This window comes from Pectinophora gossypiella, chromosome 13 (genome assembly GCF_024362695.1).
Source record: "Pectinophora gossypiella chromosome 13, ilPecGoss1.1, whole genome shotgun sequence".
NCBI classification, from domain to species: Eukaryota; Metazoa; Arthropoda; class Insecta; order Lepidoptera; family Gelechiidae; genus Pectinophora; species Pectinophora gossypiella.
In genome coordinates, this window is record NC_065416.1 from 5,141,493 (window position 1) to 5,167,586 (window position 26,094).

The window sequence follows — 26,094 nt, forward strand, 5'->3', positions numbered from 1 at the left end:
ATTTCACCGTCTGCAATTGGAATACCATTGTATTTAAGTTTATATGTAATACAAACTGCATTTAAGAAAAAGAAAGGAAAACATGAAACAGTAGGAGTAGGGCCCTGTGTTGGGAGGTTTTCTGGCCACGTCTTTCCCTCAGCGATTCAGCTTCCGATGTGGTAATAGTTCTACAGCCAGTTACGTAATACGTAATTTAATCTTTGACGTTCAAAAAGCGCTAACTATGTAAGAACAAATATTTATTTATTTATTTTTGTATTTTGAAGAACAAATATTTTTGATTTTTTCACCAATCGTTTCATACACACGCGCCGGTTCAAAGTAGTAGTAAATCTCTTCTAAGGGTATCGTCAATTCATTGCTTTCATGTTGGTTTAAAACAATATGATGTTACGATAATATCTTACGATAATCGCAAACTAAAACTTGGAAAATCTTGGTAAATGAGGTTTACTGGCAATTTATTATCTATTTGTACCTAATGCACACATTATAAGACAGATATCCGTTAAGTGGTAGAAAACTAAGTAAGTAGATGGAACATCAACTTCTAACCAGAATAAACCCTCAATAAAATTAAAGAGAAATAAAAACATCAACTTCTGGTTTCGGGTAAGTCTACCCTTACAAAATTCTATGGACATTTCTCCGGTTTTGCACTTTTGCACGTTTTGCACTTTATGGCATAGAATTTAAAGATAATTATGGTCTTAAAAATATTTTATGGCTAAAATATTTGCAAGTTCTATATAAAAGTAAAAACAAAGTATATATAAAAAATGAACAGTTTGGAGTTTTGAAGTTGTTAAAGGTCCTTCTTAAGGTCTTATTGAATTCAAAATGTAATTATAAAAATATAAATGATATTGTAGTTAGCTCTAGCATGCAGTCGTCCGCGTCCTAACGAAAGTGAGTTCCTCAAGGTGACCCGGTACGTCCCCGCCGTAACACAAGACATTTTATACAATCGGTAACGTAGCTTGCTGGAACCATGGTAGCCCAGTTGGTAGAACGCTTGCTTCTCACTTTGAGGTCGCAAGTTCGAATCCAGCACAGGCCTAAACCAATGATGGTAGGGTAGGAAGGTCAGTAAGGCAGTCGCTTCTGTAAAAAAACAGGGCCTGTCAAATCTTCATATTAGGTAAGAGGACCCTGTTGAAAACGAGATAATGCTAGGGAGATGATGAGTCAACGTAGCTTGCTATGGTTGTTTTTTACTTTTCTCTTCCTTTTCTATTTTTTTTATTGTCCTGTTTTTTTTACCAACACTTGTTCATAACTTCTGAGGTGATATTTTTTATCTTAAATTATTGTTTTAATGATAGCAGGTAATTATGGTGTATTAATTAAAACGATTTTTGAAAAAATAAAAAAACATCTAAAGTTTTTATAATTTTCAGTATCTCAATACCCTCTACTTTATATTGTGTTATTTAAACATGGATACGTTTGAAAAAAATATGTAATAATGATTTGAAACAATAAGTTATGCTACTGTTTGGCTATATAGGTACCGTGATATTGACGACTCCACCTCAACGGACACCGTTTCCAGTATGTATTAATTTTATTGGCGTTATACTTTTTATTAATTTGTAATATGAGATTTTAAATTTCTGTATGAATATTTTTAATTTACTTAATGAACATTAACTAGATACAGTTCAAGTCTTATATATAACAAACAAAACATAGAATCCAGTGAACACCACAAAAATGTCTTCATATTCACTTATTTCAAAACTGCAATAGAAGAATCCAATTTGCATTTTAAAATGTACTTACAAGATATTTTTTTTTATTAGTAACTTTAAAGTTAAAAGAAGAAATGATAATATAAACCTGTAGGATTATTTTCCCTAGCGATTCCTACCTTAGCAGGTATTTCATTTATTGGCAAGGTTTCGTAACTATTTATTTATTACACAATATCATATATTCTTTTTTTGCAGTAGCTTTAGATAGATATATTAATAACAATGACAGGTTGATAAAGTAAATACTAGTTTTCTTTCGAAATGTCAAAAGATTACGGGTAGGTCACATTATTTGACCTCCTGTGTAATTAAATAATACCCTGCCAGATTCCTAATTCAGTGCCTGTATATAAGGCTTCGATATTCATGTCAGACATCAGATTTTGAATCAGTGTAAAGAAGTCAAAATGGTGAGGACATCTCTACATTATTATTTGAACAAGATTTTTTATTTAAGTACATTTTCCTGTTTTACTAGTAACGTTTAATATTTCGCAAGTAAAACAGTGAATTGATCAAATTGTGTAACTGATTTAATACCTATAATGCCGTTTGACTTTCTAATTATAACTTATTGCAATACAAAGTTCACATCAAAGAAATTAACCTTCGCCAAGTGTGCAATGTCAGTTAGCAAGAAGTGAAGAGTGCTTGCAATAATTATGTAATTTGCCGTAATGCCAGACTATATAGGTGCTAGAGGCTCTCTCACATAACCTAAACGTAACTTATTCTCATTTGTATACTTTTAGGTCAATCAAACACAATACTGCAATCATGAAGCAGCTCCATATATGTAAAAGTATTTAGCGTTCTGCTAATATTTGGTCACCATAGCTGAAGTTGTTGCAAATTAGAATATTGAAGAAGAATTTGATAATTCGTTCGCATTACATAACACGACGACAGAGTTCAAGATCCAATGAACACTACTCGCGCAGCGCATAATAATCGAAAGATATTATGACTTTGATTATTTATGATAATCTAGTCTTGTCACTAAATGTCAAGAACAACAGAATAACATTAGAATATTCTTGATTTTTCAATTTTGATTACAATCTTTGATTCGCAATCCTTATCATTGTTAAAACGTTCTTAGTTTTTACTTTTCATTATAACAGTTCTAACAATTTAGATTACGCGAATGCTTAATTTTACTTGAGGGCCAGAGAGAGGGATTAATTATGAAGCATTCACAATTTTTCTGAGAAGTCAAAATACAAAACAGCTAAATTTCATGGTCTCCTTTCTAGGTGGAAAGACAGGCCATAGTTAAATGTAATAACTGTTCTACTTACTTCCGAACATTGTTTTCCAGAAATCTTTCATCGCCGTCATTTGTGCGCTGGCCTGCGTCCACGCAGCTGTGGATGACAAGAACGCAGAGGTGCTGAAGAACGAGTACCACCTGACCCCCGAGGGTTCTTTCAACTACGTCGCCGAGGGCAGCAATGGCATCCTCTCCCAGGCCTCCGCCGTCGTCAAGCAAGTTGGCAAGGTAATGTTATAAAACCGTTCACGTTGACTATTGTATAATAGTAATTCAATTTCGAGACCATATAAATGAAATTAAAAGCGAGTAGAATTATTCAACGCGCAATAGCATAATTATGTTGGTAAGACGAAAAGAGCAAGTTATTTTGATTTTTAGGTGCAATCTATCTCTAGCAAACAGCTTTCTAAAATATAACAGGACATATAAGTATAACCATTATTATAATTCGGTCAACAAATGGCTAAAAAGGAGGTGTAGATTGTGTGAGAGGGAAGATTTTTCTTCAGTAAGTAATCTGTTCAGGGAATTTAATAATCCATTGACATCTTTCTTCATCCATCATCGTCTATCATCGATTAACATCGTCCATCATTGACTATTCATTCAGCATCATCCTTCATACAATCAGACCCTGGATATGTTACACCAGATTGCTCCCAGGACACACCGTTTTTGAGATATTAGCGAAAAACCAAATAATGGGATTTTCCTCCCCTCCCCCACTCCAGACGTGGGCACTTTTAGTACATTAATACCCTAAATACCCTGAACACATTCCTGAAGAAAAATCTTAGGACGCGTTCCACGCACTCTACAACCCCTTTATTGACCGGACTAATAAGAATCTGAAGTAACTTGTTACCCTTTAAACTTTACCTATTATTACACAGTTAATTCAAACCAAAATGACTAGATTTAACTTTATATGCAATAATGAAGATTTATTTTTATTGCTATTATTTTATTACCTGGTAAACGTACCTGGTTCTAGTATATTATTCATGTTTTGTTTTTTGTTCTTTAGGACGAGGTCGCTCTTGAAGTTCAAGGCTCCAATCAGTACATCTCCCCAGACGGCCAGACCATACAGCTGTCATACGTCGCCAACGAGAATGGATACCAGCCACAGGTCAGTTGTTTCTTGTTCAACATTGAAACGGTGGGGATTTTAACGCACGTCATAGCTATTACACCACAAACCATATTCTGTCTTTACATCACGTTTCGTTTGTACGAAAATGGTAGAACCTGATTTGACGAACGCTAGCAAAAATGCCAAAACACTAAGCCGTAAAATATGTCAAATCTACCACCAAAATTGAAACAATTGGAATATCTTTACGAGTACTGCCGATGTCTAGTAAATATATCTTTAATAATTTTGATTCCATTATATTTATACTCCTTTTGCCAGTCTCGGGACATTTCTCAGAAATACCTACGCGTGTTAACTAATTTCACGTGTACCCTACTATTACTATACCGTATGTATCTTTGACAAACACCATGTGTGCTAATTAACATTGTTCAAATTTAATTTTGCCACAAGGGGATGTACAGAAACTGTTTCCTCCCTGTAATCCCATAATGCATTACAAAGTCATGAGTTTGTTCATGTTTTGCCAGTCTTGCTCTGCTGCAGTCGCTGGGTTACACTTTTATTTATTATTTATATTATATGATTCCTTTGTTTTTTATGCGGACATAAGATGTGTTTTTACTTTTTTTTGGAAGTGTTGTCTTTCTACTTCTTTATCCTGCCAGCTTTTCCTTATCAAATATTTTTTGGTTTCATTAGATAAGCAGTATTTAAGAAAAAAAATGCAAATTTAGATTTTATATTTTCACTGTTCAATTAGTAGATGCATCTGTGTGCATCACTTTAAACCCTAAGTTTTGTTATGATTTAAAGGAATCCAGGGGAAAAATCAGCATTTCTTAATTTCTTGTCTCTTAGAATTGCTGTACTTTATTCTTTTTTTTCAACAGGGTGCTCACCTGCCCACGCCGCCGGCGCCTGAGCCCATCCCCGACTACATCCTCCGCTCCATTGAGTACATCAAGGCCCACCCCTACGAAGAAAAGAAATTGTAAATCATCAACTTACGTCTAATTCAACACCATTCTAGCCGACCTAAGTAACCTAAGTAATATTTTTTCATTTTCAAATGTTTATTTGAGTTCCGCGTAATCCAACTGTGTTGATAGTTTGATTGTTATAAATATAAGTAGTTTAGTTTACCGTTTTTCGTTCACTTTGTTACGATGTAGATGGTGGTGTAAAAAAACTTAAGAATGTTCAGTAGATATAACAACTGGTCAGATAAGGTAGCGTATAGTGAACTAAAGATGCGTAAAGATTGTGTCGAATGTAGTATTGGATTGGAATGAAGAAGTAATAAGTGCTACTACTAAATTGTATGGTGCTCAAAGAATTTTGACCCCATCTTATGTTATAGGTATGGGATGTATCGACAAGGGACAATGTGTTGCTCATTCGAAAGGCTTTTTCGTTGTTTCGGCAAATTTTATTAAGGTCCGAAATAAGACTAGGCTGAACCCACCAAATGAGATGAACCTGTACAGTGATGTTATTGTAATTTTCAAGTAAATGTTATTTTTACTTATTTCCATCTTTCCTTCACCCTATAATACCTGGTACCTAATTAAAAATGAAAATTTCAAAATGAATTAAAGTGAAATATTTATCTTTAATAAGTTATTAGGGTTGTAATGGCGGGACCAATTGCTTGTTGAAATTCAATATTAGTGGAGTCAATGGAGGGTTTCACTTCTAATTTGCCAGGGACAGGTCCGATTTTGATGATTTTATCTTATATTCTTGGATATATCTACTACTGATCAAGTACTGTTTGACACGTTAAACTGTACTTACAGTGCAAGAAAGAGATAGAGCTAGTTTTAGTCCTGTACAGCTAATTTAAAAAAAAAATGGTGGTTGTCTGATTCATAGCATAGCATGGTCACAACCCCGAATCTACTCCTTGCCAGCTATGTTTAAGTCCCGTGTAATATGGGGCGAGCCTATGCCATTTACCGGGCACAAATCCCAGATACCAAGTGATATCGATGAGACTGAATGAATTAAAACCCATAACTTAACCTAACCGAATGGAAGACGGACTTAAGAACGGAGTCTGTAGTCTTTCATACGCTGGTCGTGTCTGCACCATTGCAGTTGGTGTTGCGTCAATATGGCTTCCATGCCGTGATGGTTCGACTTTAGATTTCGGTGTAAAGAACCCGGTCTTGCCGTTTTATGCGCAGGATGGATCGCAGACCCCGCATGTTGAACGTGTCTGGATTATGAATGACGCTCTTGTATGAACACCAACTCTCTGCGGTATACGTCTGCGTCAAGACCCAGGGCTTTGTAAACAAGTCGTCTTCATAAAAGTCTCCGGTTTATTGAAAATCAATAAGTACGATATTATAAGTAATAATTTGAAGCAATAGGATTGTCCTAAGTAATTTGAATTTGGTTAAAATTATATTTAGTCGACATGCCTGACAAACAAGTTAAGGAAATATATACTTACCTAATACATTTGACCTTGAATTAAAGAAGGATCGCGAACAATTCCTATTTGACATTTTCGGAGCCATTTGTATAATTCAGCTAAATATCACTGACGTTAATAATACTAGAAAGAATAATACTTTACTACTAGGTAATACGTTGAAGTATTCTAAAAATATAATAAAGAAATGTAACGAAACAACTCCTACGCTTTTATAGCTTTTATGCTGAGCTGAGAGCGCTTAACTTCGTATCTTCCGTATAAGGTCGGATTTTTTTATAAGGAAATAATTCATCTATAGTTACTAAGAATACAAATCCTTACTAACTTGTACTATGGACGGATCACCAATCACCATACGGTTATCATATCCATCTTAGGTTTTCGTATTAAAAGTGGTTGCAGATTGTCTTTTGATTATGTGTGTGTATTTGTTGCCTATCTTTCTATTATTTTGACCTTCGTAAGTACGATGTAGATGCACATATCTACTTAAAAGAACTTGGGGACATTGTCGAAATCACTTTGTGAGACTGTTCTTTGTTTGGTAAGGACTTTCAGGCTTGAATCACCTGATTGTCCGAAAAAGTAAGATGACACCGTGCTTCGGAGGGCATATTAAGCCGTTGGTCCCGGCTATTAGCCGTAAAACACCTCCACCAACCCGCAGTGGAGCAGCGTGGTAGATGCTCTATACCCTCTCCGATTGATTGAGTGGAGGCTTGTGCTCAGCAGTGGGACGTATATAGGCAGTTTATGTTTGCAGTCGGATTATATATTCCGACGTAGGTATTAGTTATTTTACGGCTAGAAGTTTTAAAAAATAGGGCCGTTTTGCATATAGAAACATTTTCAGGTAGTGTCTCATGACAATTCTATGTATTCGCTTATTCTTAACATAACAATGTTATTATTTAATAATTAAACTATAAAATAAGGCGTGCGTTACAGGACGCCACATATTTGTGTCATTATTACATTTAAGTGGATTAAAATGTCTTTTAAGTGTTGGCCTTTGCCCTAAACATGTCTAGCACAAAGTTCTTGACTAACCCGAAATATGGAGAAGACAAAAAATATAATAATAACTAACACTGCAAGTTATCATAAAAGTCTCGTTTCGATCTCAAGCTGTTAACTAAACTTACTACTAAAGTTCAAATGTTGACCTTGGCTTTTACAAGGTGAAGGGTTATTACCGTAACGATTATGATCTATCGCTTAAAACGTGCTATCGATTAGCGAATCACGTTATTCATTTTATTATTATATAATGTGGCTTTTTTATTGAATCAATAAAAGAATAAAAGTGAAAGTTATGAATTGTTTAAATAAATTAACATATTTTTTCTTTTGATTCTATCTATCTATCTATATCAGCCTAAATTCATATCCAATGTTGGACGTAGGCCTCTTCCATGTTTTTCCACTTCCGACGATCTTGGGCTGTCGACATCCAACCATATCGTGCGTGCTGCATGATGTCGTCCTTCCATCTCATTGGTGGTCTTCCTCTCGGTGTTGTGAATGCTCGTGGTTGTTTCTTTTGATTAAAGTTTTGATATTGCAATATGTATGAACTTTATCAGAAGGAGACGTCGTTATAGTAACGTTATTATGTGAACAACGGTACTTATACTTATTAATTCAAATTATAACAATTATAATTCAAACTTCATCATTTGCCACAATAACTTGACAGATTATGCTAACAGTGGCTGAGTAACTGTTACGTTTAATTTTATCGACACATGGCGCCAGTGTGATAAAATATTATAATATACTCACCTGTGGCACCATCACGAGGTTGATGCATGGATACTAAATAACAAAAATACTGAAATGGTCGCAGTTCAAGGACTTAGACCCAAAAATTCTATGAATGTTAACGATCTGTCGAAGTCATTTAATCGTTATCTTAGAATTCATTCTACCAATGATTTGTAGAATAATGGCCAAGAGGCCTTGTTATGTCTTCTTTCATTGAGATTACGAATATAGTGACTATTGAGATATTAATATTCAAAGAATAGTTAGGTAGGTAACAGCCTCCGCGGTCTAGTGGTTAGAGCGTTAGGCTCACGATCTGGAGGTCCTGGTTCGATTCCCGATGGGGACATTGTCGAAATCACTTTGTGAGACTGTTCTTTGTTTGGTAAGGACTTTTCAGGCTTGAATCACCTGATTGTCCGAAAAAGTAAGATGATACCGTGCTTCCGAGGGCACATTAAGCCGTTGGTCCCAGCTATTAGCCGTAAAACACCTCCACCAACCCGCAGTGGAGCAGCGTGGTGGATGCTCGATACCCTCTCCGATTGATTGAGTGGAGGCCTGTGCCCAGCAGTGGGACGTATATAGGCTGTTTATGTTTTTTATGTAGGTAGATAAAAAAGGAACTAGATTTAAAGTGTACCCATAACGATCAAATTATTTCGTTCATTAGTTACTTAATTTAATACGACTTTGTTTTATGACTATGTTGTGACGAATTTTACGTAAGTGAAATAGTTCATTATTTTCATTATTAAAATTAAAGTAATATTAGATATACAATGGTGCTAATTCCTGTAAATACCATCTAATTTTATTTTAAGTTATATCTGTCATTTTCATATCCGCCGAAAAGGAAAGGGACGGGTAATCGACAAGCATAAAATTTATGGAACACACGTCAATTTTAAGCACAAATCTAAACCAACCGTCTAAAAATTTTACATCTGTCAATAACCCGACACATTCATTTACTCATTCTTCCTAAAATTAAGAGCTGTGAATCATCCGTCCCTTTCCTTTTCGACGGATATGAAAATGACGGATATAACTTTAAATAAAATTAGGCGGTGTCTGCAGGAATCGGGGCCATTATGTTATCACACCCTGCTCTTGAGGTAAATGGACAATGAAATTATTTGTACTCCCGAAGGTGAAACAGTGACTTTAGATTACGTTGCCAATGAAAATGGTTACCAGTTTCAGGTAAAAATCGTATATTCATAGTACCTATATAATAGCTAGTATATAAAATACCTAAGTCAGTACTTGCAGCCGATTATAATTAATTAGCTCATCGTTCGTCCCACTCGGTGCTACGGAGCATACTCTACTTCGTTATGCAACCCACATGTACAGTCATGTCATGAGCGATATAATGTCCCCACTTTAGGACTCTGTCGCACTAACATATTTGACATTTAGTGAGACTTACAGTTCAATTTGTCAAAAAAGTTAATGTGACATGGTACCAAAGTGTATACATATTAATGCTCGTGACCGTAGTAGGTAGGCTGTAAGAAATTTCTTTGTTAGAGATAAGTTTACCTGTACTCTCTGTTTTATTTATAATTATGTTTCTGTATAAAAAATAGTGAATAAATAAGTAATTACAAAACGACCTGAAACCGCTTTTGATATGGGATCCTAAGAATTATTGTAATGAACCGTATGTTGAATCACCATAATTATTATGTTGTCAGTTTATCGCTATGTAGTCGGAAGACCAAATTTTAATTTCCTTTTGAAATCTGGGTCTTACCAGGAATAAATGAAGTTTATGTTAGAGTGAACACAAAATTATATGTCTCTTAAGACATGGCCAGGATCGTCAGCTGAACGCATTATATGTATATTTCGTCTTTGCTCCCAGTCTAGCAGAGTAGTCATAAATCACATCCGTCAGGTGTTTTCTGTTCCAGAACAATCAATAAAACGCTTATCTTGAGGTAAAAGCCGCTAGAGTCCCTTGACATGACTCGTGCAACGTAATAATTATGTAGCCGTGATACCATGGCCATCACATAAAAAGAAAGAATATACATCGTCACTGGAAAGGCAAAATTACGTAAGCGCCAAAAGGCCATTTCGAGAAAAAGCCGTTTAAAGTTTCATTTTTTCGTTTTTTTATCATAACTTTTTACCCAATTATCCAATTTAGATGATGTCAAAGTAAGGTTACATTGTTTTTTAATTTTCTATGTCCAGCAATACATATTATAACTGTTGGATTGCTATTTTAGGATATAGTGGCGCTTACGTAAAAATGACTTCAGTTTACAGTAAAGCAAATTTACTTAACCGCCATCTGGTTAAAATATTATTTGGAAGCAAAATTACTTACAGCTCTTACGACAATGCATACGAGAACGACAATATTTCTTTAAATATAATAATACTGTAATGTTAGCGGAGTAAAAGTTACTGTAACGACTTTTACACATCTGCTCTCATTATGTAAAAATTGCCTACAAAGTGATCGATTGATTATGTCAGTTCACCAAAAATTCTTTAAAGTAAGTTTTTGTAATATCTTACATGGGTAAAAAGACGTAAGAGACAAATAATTATTCTTAATACCTCTTTAAACTACTTATTACTTCAATTGTTTTATAAAAATGGCTATGAAAATACTGAAGTGCCAGAAATAAAGTTTCATAAAATATAAATAATAGCGTACAACCCGTTATCTGTTTGTAAAAGTTTCTTTTTAACACTTTCAAAGACAGAACGTATACGGACGTTCCGATTCCAAGGTGCCATACTACCTATTATGAACCACCAATGACCCATGGTCTCTGTCCGTGAAAGGGTTAAACGGTTTTATTTAGCTAAACCCGTACGGTATATTTGTATCAAAATTAGATATTGCAATTTAAGTACCTTCCTGTTGTCAGATTGATCTGAAATTTGGTATGCACCTTTAATTCCGATGTCAATACAATATAATAAAATCAATAACATTATAAATCTAAGATGGCAGCCGGTACATAATGGGGGATTACATATTTTTCCACAACCCCCTCAATATGGGTATCAAAGATAGGACTACACTAGTAAAATACTGTCATTATGTCAAAATTTCAAATCCAAGATGGACGATATTACAAAATGACTGAAAGTAGGATGTTGCCCTTAATTTTGTCATTGTCATCCACCGTCCATAATATGCAGGGCAGCACAGTGGATCGCTGGGTGGGGTCGCTCCGCGAAGCCTGTGAAATCCCCAGGAGGCTTCTGAGCTTCTGGAAGGAGATGGTTGGCTTACATAGTCAACAATTACACGCATAATGGGCCACCTTAGAGTCTAAATGCGGAAAACAGAGCCCACTAACATAACATAACATATTATGCAGGGCAGCACAGTCGACCATGCAGTAGTATATTTGGGCTAAAAATTGTTTGAATTAGGACAAGCATACGTGGCTCTAAGTCGAGTCAAGTCTCTGGAAGGGTCAAGTCTTTTTAATTCCTCAATAATTCCCCTTATTGTTTTTAAGAGTATTTACCACGAAGTTTAATACACTTTTCCATTCGCTCGAACCAGGTATTATTTAACATTTATTCCACTCCAAAGTAGAAGTGTTCAAAATGGCTGACTTGAAAGCGTTGGCCGCTTCTTCACCGCACTGGAACCTTTGACCGCGAAGAGTTTCTTTTTTAATTTTAGGAAATGTAAAGAAATCATTGGAGCTTAGGTCAGGACTGTATGGAGGATGGTCAAGAATTTCTACGTTTTCCTGCTTCAAATAATCGTTTGACGAGCGGTGTGTGAGCTTGCGTTGTCATGGTGCAGCATCCTGCACTCCTGCGCATCATCATGCGTCGCTTTGGGTTAGATTTTCGAAGTTCGGCGATGACTTGTGGTAAACAAATTGTGGTATACCAATCTGCATTAACCGTCCTACGATCTTCAAGTGCAATTGTCGCAACATGACCGATTTTCTCCACGAAGGTAGCCACCATCTTCTTTGAAGTGCTTCGAGAGCGAACAACTTTAGTCGGCTTTGACTCGTTTTGGAAGACCCAAACTGTGGATTGTTGTTTGGAATCAGGATAATAGCATAAATCCAAGATTCGTCACCACTGATGATGTCGTACACGTGATTTGACTCTCCTCGGTTGAACCTCTGAAGAGTTTTCTTACACCATCTGACGCGGGCTACCTTATGATCGTCAGAAAATGCGGGATGCAACGGCAAACTAGTTTTCTCACACCAAGTGCCTCATTCAATATCGTTTAAATGGTTGTCCCTGAAATGCCTAATAACGCCTCTATTCTCGGTATGTCACATGACGATTTTTGAGGATTAGTTGTCTCACAGCAACGATATTATCTTCAGTGAAGGCGGATATCCACGCTCGAATTCTAAATACCAGCGTTCGATGGCTCGCAGACATGGCACTTCATCGTGGAATAGAGATTTTAACTGTTTGAAACACTGAAGTCGCAGTAGGCCTCTTCGAAAGTTATAGAAAAATTTTCTTTGTAAGATTCATTTTCGGACATGATCTGACAGATTCAAACCAACGCTGTGACTAAACAATTGCATTAATCCTAATGCTTTCAATTGTTTTGATATTCGAAATTCCAACAAATTTGAATTTAGAGTTCTCAATTCAAAATTGGCGTTAAATATGCAAACGACAGAACTTAAAAAGTATAACAAAGTCGCTTTTTCTGTCCCTATATGCCTATGTACGCTTAAATCTTTAAAATTGCGCAACGGATTTTGATGCAATTTTCTTTAGTAGGTAGAGTGATTCAAGAGGAAAGTTTATAGGTATGTATAATAACATCCAATAAATAGTGTAGAAATACTGTTATTTTTGAAGATTTTAATGTGATGACGTAAATAATTTCATTTTTCCTCAGCATTGCATCCGAGCGAAGCCGGGTCGCTAATAAATTATAAAATCAATTCTAAAATAGTTTTACTTTTAGATCTATTGTTAAAAAATAACTTCCTGGGAAACTTACTGCTAGCCCACAAACTTGCTTAATAACAGCATAAAAATGCGAAGGCAAATTTACGTACACGCCTTACTTATTCTAAATACTGTAAGTCAAAATTACTTATTCGCCATTCACTGTATAAACATGCTAAGACATTTTTTTCTTATACGCCTTACTTATTTTAAAAGCTGTAAATAAAAATGACTTATACATAGTCTATTTTTTATTTTCAGTAGTCCAAAATTACTAATAAAATGATACTTTTCAAACTATAGAATGCCAAATTTACTTAAAGTTAATATGTAGTTATTATATAGGACCACAATATTACTTATACACCAGTCACGAAAAAAACACCAAAATCTTGTCGTTTAAGAAACTGGAATTGAAAAAAGTCAACTATTTTCAAATTTACGTAAGCGCCAAAAAAGTGCTCGTATCGCAATGCTACCCAGACAGATCGACGCAGAATGAAACGCTGATTCCGAATATATAAAAAACCCAAAATACCTATTTTGGCGCTTACGTAATTTTGCCTTTCCAGTGACGACATGTGAGATCTTATTACTCGAAAGAAAATTCTTTCAGGCAACTACTACCAGGAATCTGCCATAAATAAACTCATTTGATGTTTATATAGACGTGTCATCCAAAGTTAACTATTGATAAAAACTCTTGTATTTCAGGGTAGCCATATACCCATCCGCAGCTTGGTCTGGAGTCTGGATCGAAGCCCACCCGCCATTGTCAGGACCAGCAATTCGCCACCGATCAGTACGAGCGGCAGGCCAAACAACCAACAGAGGAATACCAGCAAAAGTCTTGAAATATCCTACCTTACGTCAGTCAGTACCCTCATTTACCCTAACAGTATCCTAATAAGGCTGTATACTGACTACAACACACGTTGTACAACCCACGAGAACGCTTCACTGGAACGCAACCCTCTTCCAGGATGCCGCGCGCAACCCGCGTTCTTACTATTTGTTCTGATCTTAATTACGCCATCAGCCCGAGGTGTTTAGTTAATTCGTACGGGTTCTGAACACTATCCTCATAATAATAATAAAAAAAATAATAATAAAAAAGTTTATCAATCAAAGTTTGAAGTTTGTTCCTCATCTCAATCAGCCAAAAAAAAAAATATTATACAGGGTATTAGTGAGATTGTATCGAATACTGAGGGACATGATTTCGACCATGATTCTAAGTTGATATCAAGTGGAATTTTACATTGCAAAAGTATGGAACTGTAAATAATAAAAAAAAGCACTATAAAACTTTCATGGAATTTCTGAGAGGAAAATTCCACTTGATATTAACTCAGTATCATGAGCTGAATCCTACTTATTTATTCGTAGGCTAAATCACCCACTCAGTGTTCATTATGATGTCCACTAACACCCTGTACGTACGTATTTAAGGTCCGAATTGAAACAATCCGAACAATGAAATGAACATGAACAGTGATATTATTATAATTCAGTATAGTAAATATATTGTTATTTTTACTTGTGTCCATATTTCTTTTACCCATCGGTTGCAAGTAGATTAGTATTTTTTTTTATTAAATGTGACGTAGACAGTAGACGTTTTTAATTACTTATATTATACGTAGTAAATAAGAGTATAGTTTCTATATATCTAGCGTCACTAATTCACGCCTAACTAATCGGAGTAGACTGACTTCATAAAGGTCGTAGCTACCGCGCAAGGGTCACAGACACTGTCAGGCACCAGATGGTCTATCTCAAATACTCTCCAATGTGTGAACTCATGGTACTCACCAAACCTGCATAGGAAGATCCTTTAGACAATGTTTCACTGAAAACCTACAGACTATTTGACTGCGAACGAAAGTTGTAATAAACTAGCGGCTGAGGAATAAAGTCGTAGTGTACCTAAAGGTCGTGGGTTCGAACCCCACCTGTTCAACTTTCGAGGCAGACAACTTTTAGTAAGATGTATAAACTTAGCCGGAGGGTCAAAGATTGTGTTAGTAATGTTAGACAAAATGTTGGCGATGTTATTTTTAATACGTATTTTAATAATATTTTTTTATGGACTTTATTATTTTTAAATAGTTAAATAGTTACGTAACTTACGCCCGTTTCATTCTATGTTATCTCTTTACTATACTGCATATTATTTTGTTCCCTTTGGGCTAGGGAGAGATCACGAAATTCCACTTACTGCGATTCTGACACACCACTTCTACTTAGTTAATTATACATTTAAGTAACTAAGGGACTGCAGAATAAATCCGGCGAAGCTCTGTTGACCAAGACCTTCTAGTTCGTGATAAGTTTATCAGAACATTGTAGATACCTACTTACTATACCTTATGCGTTATTCCTCAAGAGCAAATTATATACCTAATATTATATACTTACTATATACTTAGTATATATTTTGATTAAGAATAAGTATTCCAAGTACAGGTGAAGAGTAGGAACCCCATATAATATGGCTGGATGATAAAAAAATAGTTTTTATTTTCGTTTCTGCTGATTAAGAAACTTAAATTAAACGATAAATTGCGGCATTATTAAAGTGATTCTTTAAGGCGAGAGTAAATAGACACTTTCTTGGTAATCATGTCTCACCCTTTGTGGTTAAATTCTCGCCAATCATCCGTAATAATGATAGATTCTATGAGAAAACCAGAAAAAAAATTGAAAGACCCAACAGGAAATGATGGATGTACGCGTGCATATCGTTAGGAAAGCGAAATTAGATCGGTACATAATAAGAAAATAAATTGCAACTATTCAAAACCATTGTAATATTTTGTGTAAGTATATGATGAAACAAATAGGGGAGAATAAATTATAGTTTTAGTGGTACACATGCATTCACAAACTAAGGTCTACAATATGTACTAGTAACCACAGCTGAAAAACCACACTTTTGCCACTTTTGATATAAGTAAGTTGTTATAGCTAGCCTTGGTTCGGTTTTGGTATACGAAAAAAGAAGAACAAAGATGATCTGCAGGCTGCAGGCTAGAGCTGAAAATCAGAGTCATAGTCTAGCTACAGCTAGGCGATGACATTTGCTGAGCCGAAGCCGTTTCAGCATTAAGTATAATCATTATTAAGTAATTTAATTACTTACCTAAGTATGTTTTGTTAATTAGTGTTAAATATGCCGAATAAATATTTATTCTTCCTTTTTCTTTCTTTCTATCCGTGCTCCGGAAGGCACGTTAAGCCGTTGGTCCCGGATATTACTTACTGATGTAAGTTAGTAGTCGTTACGTGAGCCATGTCAGGGTCTTTGGCGACTCAGTAGTAACCCTGACACCAGGGTTAATGGGGTTGGTAATCCACCTCACAACCCACACGATAGAAGAAGATGGTAGGTATACGAAATAAGCCATGTCATCTCAGTAGGACATCATGGTTGCGCCAACAGCAGAAAATAAATCAGGATTCGGTTACCGGTAACTAATTCGTTGTACAACCAAGAGATAGATAGATAGATAAATCATTTGTAATTTTGGTCTATAGTCACACATGCATACAATGCAAAACACCACATACAAAATGTTTACCACACGCCAGGTATGTATGTGTGCTGCAGCAGCGCAAAACAGTCATAGCTCAGCGCAAGTATTTGTCCTTTCGAGCAAATAGCTGATTTTCAGCTACAACCCTGATAGAGGAAACTACCCTTACTCTTTATACAACTGCACACAAACAAATTTTGTGATGCAACTGTGGTGGGCCACCATGATGTCTTAGTGAGACAGGGCCGTAAAAGTCAGGTATAATGTAAAGTTTGATTTGACATGATAATTCCAAAAGTAGCTATATACATATACCTAGTATATATTTTGACTAAGAATATTCCAGGTACAGGGTAAGGAACCCCATACAATATGTCTGGATGATAAAAAAGAAATTTTTATTTTCATTTCTGCTCACTTATTAGGTACCTATCTATACACTGTTAAAAATAAATATCGAATGCCTATAGTTTCTTAAATAATTTCAATATTTGGGACTGGTTTATTTTAATTAGCAAACCTGTAAATTGCTCTACAATACAATTTATGGATGTATTCGTAAATGTCGTTCTCTTTAAATTGATTTATAGGTCTGGATATGATCTTGTTTGAACTTTAAGCACCTATTTTAGAAAAAGACCAGTCTTTGTGGGTTTTTTGCATTGGAGATGAAACTTGTTACACATATTTGACCTTTTCCATATTCCTTAATCTATGCCTTTACTGTCCACGGAAGGAAAAGAGCCACAATACAATACATTTATTTTTTTGGAAACCGAATTGTGGTGAGTCACCAACCTACTCATCATCTTCCTAGCATTATCCAGTTTTTCACAGGGTCCGCTTACCTATCCTGAAGATTTGACAGGTCCGGTTTTTTACAGAAGCGACTGCTTGTCTGGCTACCACGGCTCCGACCTAGCCTATACATAATAATTTGTACGTACATAAATTAAGTATATATTATTTTCAAATACTAATCCCTTTCAGAATTACAATGAATGATGTTTTTAGTATACACGCAACTTCAATGATGGACTGGGAATGAATAAAAGACATAGTACAGGTTCAGTTGCTTGTTTTCTTGGGCAAGTCGTAAAATCCAACATCGGGGAGAGGTCTATTAATCATCATATATTATCCATCTTAGGACTTCGTATCAACAGTGACTGCAAGTTGTCTTTGATTAAACATGAAAAGAAAAATGTGTTTGTTTACTTATTATCAGAAATAATACAATGAAATAAATGATGAATGAATGAAGGCACATGAAAAAAGGTAGGTACATTATAAATATGACCAAATGAACAGAAGTTCCCAAACTAGGCGGAGCCTGTATCTCGGGGAACCGTACAAAATGAGGTACAAGTAAGATTGATGCACAGTGTGCCAAAGGAAACTTAATAACAATTAGGAAACATTAAGTTAAGCTTAAGTACATCTAAGCGAAAGGTTTGTGAGTTGAGTAGGTACTTATATGAATGTGTGTGTGTGTGTGTGAGCATAGGAGCGTGTGTCAAGCTCACGACAACATCTGGTTCCAGATTGACGAGTATATATATATTATTTATCAATACTAATTAATATTTTTTTTCAATACTAATTTGTCAATTATGAAAATTGAAACGCGGATATTCACGCACGAAATTCAAAATTCAATCAAATCGCGTTCACCTTGTAGCAAACAAAAATCATATTGAAGATCAGAGCTTCTTTGTTGCAAAATAATGCAAATGTCTTCTTACTGGACCGCGTTGGAGCGATCCGATCGAGTATAAAACGCCGGCCGCTTGTTTGATAACCACAGTTACACATCGTCTGTTAACTTTGACACACTCAACATGGTGAGTGAGCAACGCTTAGCAGTATAACACAGTTTCTAGCATCATATTTTGGAACTATAACTGTCTATTATTAGATCCTAATTTTGATATAGACAAACGTTCAAGTCAAGCACGTGTTCCTAAGTTGCGTCACCGCATGGTGTTTCAAAGAAGCGCTGTTACCGCAAGTTCAGCGCTCTTTGACCAATCACTTTCATTCCTCATCTAATCACGACTTCTTCGAAAATTTTGATTACATATTTTCAAAATGTAGATCATATAAGTTAAAGTTTAAAAAATAGATACAAGATGTTTCTTCCTTTCGAGATTCGAAAAGAAGATGTAACCATCGCTATCTTATGCTGAGGTCATAAAACTTATTTTCTTTTCCAGAAATCCTTCGTAGCCGTCCTTGCTCTGATCGCGGTGGTGTCCGCCGATGTGTCCCACCTCCGCAGACAGTCCGGCGGTCCGGACGCGGACGCCCAGGTGCTCCGACAGGACGCCGACGTCCGTCCTGATGGATACCAATACGCGTACGAGACCAGCAACGGCATCGCCGCCCAGGAAGCCGGACAACTGAAGAACGTTGGCCGCGTAAGTACACGTTTGCTATATACTTATTCAAAAAGTCACGTCCGTAAAAGGAATAACGTATTATTTATGGGGTGGGAAGAGCCATAATTTGAATAATCAGAAAACAATTGATACTGATACGAAGTCCTAAGATGTGATGAACCGTATAGGTGGTTGCCATTTAATGTTCCATCAAGCTAGATAGAACAGTCGTCTCTCGGTGTCGCGTTTCCTCCTTTCATTTTTATTGCTCATTCATCTTTCGCAACATATTGTAAGCATCCTTAAATGCCAATGCTATTAGACAATTTTGTCACGAGATTTGCTAAGTGTCGGTTTTATATTTGTTTTATCCTTTTCTGAGACTTGCAGTTGCACGGGTGTAAAATAATTTTGCAGCAAATAAACTATATTTTTTCTAAAAGTACTACCTAAACGACTTTCCAATCAATTTAATTGGTAAATACGCGTATAATATTTCTAATCCGTAATTAATTGGTTCAGGACATAAGTTTAAGGAAATCGTAAAGATGATGAATTAAAATAAATTCAGGGTTAAGATCAGATGACATTTATCTGGCAGATGATACGGTCATAAAATGTAAATTAATTATAATATTAGACCATGATATTTCGAGTAAGGTCAAATCATTTCGCAATAGTGGAAACAAAATCAAATACGATAATCTTCCAATTAAGGCATCACTTCACCTTGTATATGAATGGCCATTAAATATGATAATAAAAAATTTGAAGTTTAAAGTTGAATGTTATTAAGACTAGGTCACAGTTTCTTAGTAAATTGAAGGCCCATTTTTAGACGAAATATGTCTTATTAATCTACATATTTACATATACTAATAAAACTGTAACTATCTTGGGATTATTCGCTCATTTCACAAACGGATGAATATTAAAATTTCACATACATACATAAGCTCACGACTATATCCCAATTGAGGCAGTCAGAGGTACATCTATCGCAAGATGAACTAAGTACCCACAGTCCACACACCACCGATATTAACATTTCAGTTTTATACATTAGAAGCTTGATCAACATCTGCAACAGAAAACATCGTGATGTTGACGGTATATGTGATTTGACGCTATTTTGAGGAACCACTACAAAAACATTATCTTCGTGGTTGTAATGTGATGGTTATTCTGTCGACAGGAGGACGAAGCTCTCTCGGTTCAGGGCTCCAACCAGTGGACGGCTCCCGACGGCACCCCCGTCCAGCTGACCTACGTCGCTGACGAGAACGGATACCAGCCCCAGGTAACATACTTACACTTACAAGTTTACAGGTTACCAAGTCAAACAATATAACATAAACTCGCAACTGTATCCCAACTGGGGCAGTCAGAGGTACATCCATCGCAAGATGAACTGATTTCCCACGCCTCACCGAGTTTTCTGTTAGACCATCGTGATGCGCGGTTATGGTGGTTACATAGTCGAAAAGAAAAATTACATTATTCTGACGCTTAATGACATTTCTGTATTCACAAATTGTTATTTTAGTGTTGATACAGACTTTTATAATACTGGAAAGACCAACGCAGTACAGCGAGAAGCTAGGCTTGTATTCAGTACTTGCCACACTACATTTGTTTTGCTAACATGATCAGCCGATATAGTTTCTGAATCGATATTTCTTTTGTTGCAGGGTGCCCATCTGCCCACTCCCCCCGCTCCTCAGCCCATCCCTGAGTACATCCAGAGGTCTCTCGACTACATCGCGGCCCACCCTCCCCCACCCTCCAGGAACTTCTAAGTTCTAAGCCATATTAATTATAAGTTAAGAACACCCAGTACATCACTGCCAATAAAACGATGACTCTAGTCTACTCAATAACACTGGAGGAATAAAAAAGTACAAATAATTATGTTGTTTTACTATAGTTGATTCAATTTTCATGCAGGGGACTATGCACCAGTCACCGGTTGATTGAGGGGAAGCACGGAATAGTAGAAAGAGGTCGGAAAGGCTTTCTTTTTATTAACGTGACTTATTTATTGTAGACTAGCTTTTGCCCGCGACTTCGTCCGCGTGGCGTGTTATATAAGAGAGAGATCTTTGTGTGTGTGGGAGTGCATATCAAATTTCAAGCATCTAACTTATGCAGTTTAGATTTTTTCATACAATTTTTTTCCCAATAACTCCCATTTTTCAAAATACAGCCAAAAATAAACTTTATATTTACTAAGGTATGCATGCATGCTAGATTGAATCAATTGATTGAATTGATTTTTTTTAATTGATTGTTCATTGAGTTTTAATTTTAATACACACTTCCTCTCTTCCCTTCAACGTTGCTGTGCCCTACAGGGTCCATGTTTTAGTTCCTATGCCTATGTAACACCCCATTGTACTACATGGAATGCAATAAATAATTTAATTGAATTGAATTGAAAACATCTATCTTACGCGGTTTCGATTTTTTCATACAAATGTTTTTTTCCCGCTAACTCCCGTTTCCGTGGGAATTTTGCAATATCCTGTTGCAACTAAGGTTTAAGTTAACTAAGGTACTTGCATGCCAAATTTCAAGCGTCTAACTTAAGCGGTTTAGATTTTTCATACAAAAGGATTTTCCCGCTAATTTCCGTTCCCGTGGGAATTCCGGGAATTCCTTTCTTAGTGCACCTCTACGGTACCTAAGCTATGTCCCTTCCAAATTTCAAATGCCTACATTTAGCCGTTCAGGCTATGCGTTGATATGTCAGTCACTGAGTCAGTCAGTTTCTCCTTTTATTTAGATTTGATTTTTTCATACAAATGTTTTTTCCCGCTAACTACCGTTCCCGTGGGAATTTTGTAATATCCTGTTGCAACTAAGCTTTAAGTTTACTAAAGTACCTGCATGCCAAATTTCAAACGTCTAACTTGAGTGGTTTAGATTTTTCATACAAAAGGATTTTCCCGTTAATTCCCGTTCCCGTGGGAATTTCGGGAATTCCTTTCTTAGTGCACCTCCACGGTACCTAAGGTACTTGCATGACAAATTTCAAACGTCTAACTTGAATGGTTTAGATTTTTCATACAAAAGGATTTTCCCGCTAATTCCCATTCTCGTGAGAATTTCGGGAATTCCTTTCTTAGTGCACCTCCACGGTACCTAAGGTATCTGCATGCTAAATTTCAAATGTCTAACTTGAGTGGTTTAGATTTTTCATACAAAAGGTATTTCCCGCTAATTCCCGTTCCCGTGAGAATTTTGGGAATTCCTTTCTTAGTGCACCTCTACGGTACCTATGGTACCTGCATGCCAAATTTCAAACGTCTAACTTGAGTGGTTTAGATTTTTCATTCAAAAGGATTTTCCCGCTAATTCCCGTTTCCGTGGGAATTTCGGGAATTCCTTTCTTAGTACACCTCTACGGTATCTAAGGTACCTGCATGACAAATTTCAAACATCTAACTTGAATGGTTTAGATTTTTCATACAAAAATATTTTTCCGCTAATTCCCGTTCCCGTGGGAATTTCGGGAATTCCTTTCTTAGTGCACCTCTACGTTATCTAAGGTACCTGCATGCCAAATTTCAAAAGTCTAACTTGAGTGGTTTAGATTTTTCATACAAAAGGATTTTCCCGCTAATTCCCGTTCCCGTAGGAATTTCGGGAATTCCTTTCTTAGTGCACCTCTACGGTATCTAAGGTACCTGCATGCCAAATTTCAAACGTCTAACTTGAGTGGTTTAGATTTTTCATACAAAAGGATTTCCCTTCACTACTCTGCTCCTATTGATTGTAGCGTGATGAAAAGTATACTATGACCTGTCCAGGAGTGTGAAGAATAATTGTACCAAGTTTCATTAAAATCCGTCCAGTAGTTTTTGTTTCTATAAGGAACATACAGACAGACAGACAGACAGACAGACAGACAGACAAAAATTTTACTGATTGCATTTTTGGCATCAGTATCGATCACTTATCACCCCCTGATAGTTATTTTGAAAAAATATTTAATGTACAGAATTGACCTCTCTACAGATTTATTATAAGTATATATAGATTTGCCGCAGATGGAATTAACTACTTAGCCGCAGGTCGGAAACCTTACGCGCATTTTGTATGAGAACCGCTGTTGCCGGTTCAACCGCACTCTCTTTTACTACTATTCCTACAAACAGATAACTACGATAGTTCTACTGCTACTTAAATTCCATAGCCACTTAACCTTCGTAAGATGCTGCATACTAAAGTGTTTTTTTTTTTGATAATTAGCTGATAATACTCCTTGCATGATAGTCGATATTTGAGGTCCATGTGTCGTAAAGTTTGCGGATGCACTCATCCGAGTGCAAAGTGGAAGTTTGAACTATTTGGCCATACTTGTATGGCGCGTGTGTCACGCTCACTTGGCGCATCCAACCTCTTTCTATTCTATGAGGGGAGGCATGTTATTCTTACATTACTTACAATAATTATTACTATTAATTATTTATGTTATTTCTTAGCGAAGTAGGTAATAGTAGGTTTGCTTGTTTAGGGTATGAAGCTGTTTGAATGCGATGTGACTATGTGACTATCTTCTACGGGTTCTACGTCATATCCGAAATACCGCAAACCTCTTACTGTAAGTAAGTAATACCACTTCATGGTGATATTATTAATTTAGTGAAAAGTGTTTGTGTCACGCAATGTTGCCATTAGCAAAATGTAAACAACAATCGTAAAAACCTCTGTTATTTTTCGTAAGGCGTAATTTTGGGGACCGAAATTAGTTAATTACCATCGTGGTTTTTTGACGGATATTTGAGATTCTTGAGATTCCACCGCGTCCGTAAAATTAAATTGTAAAGTGTTTTTGTTACTGAAAAGTCAATTTATTTTAAGACAACAATGCTTCTATTATAAAATATATAACCTTAAATAATTCATAACAAAATATTTAGAAAAGATTTAGATACAATAAGAAAAACTTCTACTAATTATGTGGGACGTGCTATTTCAAGCGACGTAAAAGATTTTGTTAAAATACGCGTTATATCCCATAAAGAGCTAAAAATTCTGGGCTTCCTTGCATCTACTGGTTTTTTAGGTAAAGAGAAATATTTACACATAAGTTACTCCGCATCATAATTCTCTTTGCATAAACAAATATCAACAACAGTACATTGGTTAGCTTTATATCAGCTGCAAACGAAATCGAATAATTTGTGACCATAAGCATAATTACAATCATATTATCGCATATTGAAACCTGAACAACGGGTCCTTATTTAGCAATTTACAGACATCAATGATACAACCTCTAGTCTCCTAATAACAAAGGAACATTCCTGATTTTTTTGTCAGATGTAAGTTGCCGCCAGACAACGTTTGACCAATCGCGATCGCTTCTGTGATCTATCAACGTGTTTAGAATCTTGAGTGAGCCAATCAGAACGCTGCGTCCCGATTTTCTCGAATGACTCGACAGTTTTGTGAGTTTGAATTCATGTTGGGATCATAGATAATAAACATCACGTGGTTGCCAAGATTTGTGGTCGGTTAATGGCAAAAGGCTTGCCTCCTCTCACATAGGGCTGAAATATATCTGACGAGGAGTGGGTGTGTAATGTACTATATACTTCTGCCTACTCTATCAGGAATATAGTCGTGATGCTATGTTATAAAAGATTATGCACAAATCAACCATAAGCCATTTATTAGGTTTTATCGTCGACGTTTACAGACCACAGAGGGAAGCAAGAGGAACGGAGAGTCAATATTGTCCACAAGTATCACAGCTAATGAGTGAATTAATTAATTTCTGGATTGTGGTGTACATTCCGCATGTACAATTAAATTTTAAACGGCTTACAATGAATGAAGACTTTGCTTGCCTTTCAATAATTTGCTCCTAATTATCAAATGCTTTTCGCTTCACTGAGTGTTTCTGTAAATTGTACAACGTTCTACGGAGGATTAGGTATACCTAAATCTGTAAGAAGCGGTGTGTATATTCGGTGGATAATCCATGTAAAAGTTGTAAATGATTATAGTATTTGCTTAAGTTTCTTATAGCCTCACTAAAACGTACAGGTACCATTAAAAAGCATAAGATACCGTGTTTATTTAGCACTCTAATACCCTTTCGGGACGGATATAATCCTTTTCGTTTACCCATCCTTTATTAAAAACGGACACATGTATGTTTTGGAACTGTAATAGTATATGTACTTAGCATATTTTAACAGCCAATTTATCTGTGTCAAATACTTTGTCAGATTACACTTTCTGCAGCTATTTGAAGGATACAGATGCCCTGATGATGTTTTATTTTATTTTATTTTCTTTGGAAAACTAACTGCAAAATAAATAATAAATTATGTTATTAACTATACAATAAGCCAATAATAGGTTTTCACAAATAACAACTTAATATCTATATGATGAGATGAAAACAGCAAACTCGCTAAAAAAATTCACACCCCACCATTTGGAACCCGCTTAGACTATTCAGAAAAACCACAACTCAGCTGATGTCTGTATCACGTGACAATTCATTGAAAGATTTACTAGCTCTGCATATATAAGAATTTTGACGGTAATTAGTTGTAGCAATAGAAAGGAACAAAGGAACGGTAAATCTAAGACGTCTACTAGGTACTCGGAGGTTAATGCGATATAGTAAGTCAGGTGAGGACAATCAATGGCACCTGAGGCAATTTTTACAAGGAATTGTAAGTCAGTAATACTACGACCGACGTCTAACGGTAACAGGTGATGCTTTTGGCACATGTCTGAGTAATTTGACGGATTATAACTAACGCGACTGACCTTTATTTATAAACAGCCAAAAAGTATTAAAGAAAAAGAACGAATTAACTGTTGTTTCTCTTGTGTATTATGTATTTAAGCGTAGGTAGTTGTAAAGCC

General features: G+C 36.0%; 2 protein-coding genes across 2 annotated transcripts; both read left to right on the plus strand.

Annotated features, from left to right (window-relative positions):
• The first annotated feature begins 2,157 nt into the window (after positions 1 to 2,157).
• Positions 2,158 to 5,611, plus strand: LOC126371914 (larval cuticle protein LCP-14-like). Its single transcript, XM_050017361.1, has 4 exons — positions 2,158 to 2,170; positions 3,082 to 3,261; positions 4,064 to 4,168; positions 5,029 to 5,611. The coding sequence occupies exons 1-4, from the start codon at positions 2,168 to 2,170 to the stop codon at positions 5,131 to 5,133; spliced, it is 393 nt and encodes a 130-aa protein (XP_049873318.1). The 5' UTR covers positions 2,158 to 2,167; the 3' UTR covers positions 5,134 to 5,611.
• Positions 5,612 to 18,511: 12,900 nt separating this feature from the next.
• Positions 18,512 to 21,108, plus strand: LOC126371913 (cuticle protein CP14.6-like). The gene is made up of 4 exons (XM_050017360.1): positions 18,512 to 18,663; positions 19,036 to 19,239; positions 20,396 to 20,500; positions 20,892 to 21,108. Exons 1-4 carry the CDS (start codon positions 18,661 to 18,663, stop codon positions 20,997 to 20,999), a joined length of 420 nt encoding a protein of 139 aa, XP_049873317.1. The 5' UTR covers positions 18,512 to 18,660; the 3' UTR covers positions 21,000 to 21,108.
• Positions 21,109 to 26,094: the final 4,986 nt, after the last annotated feature.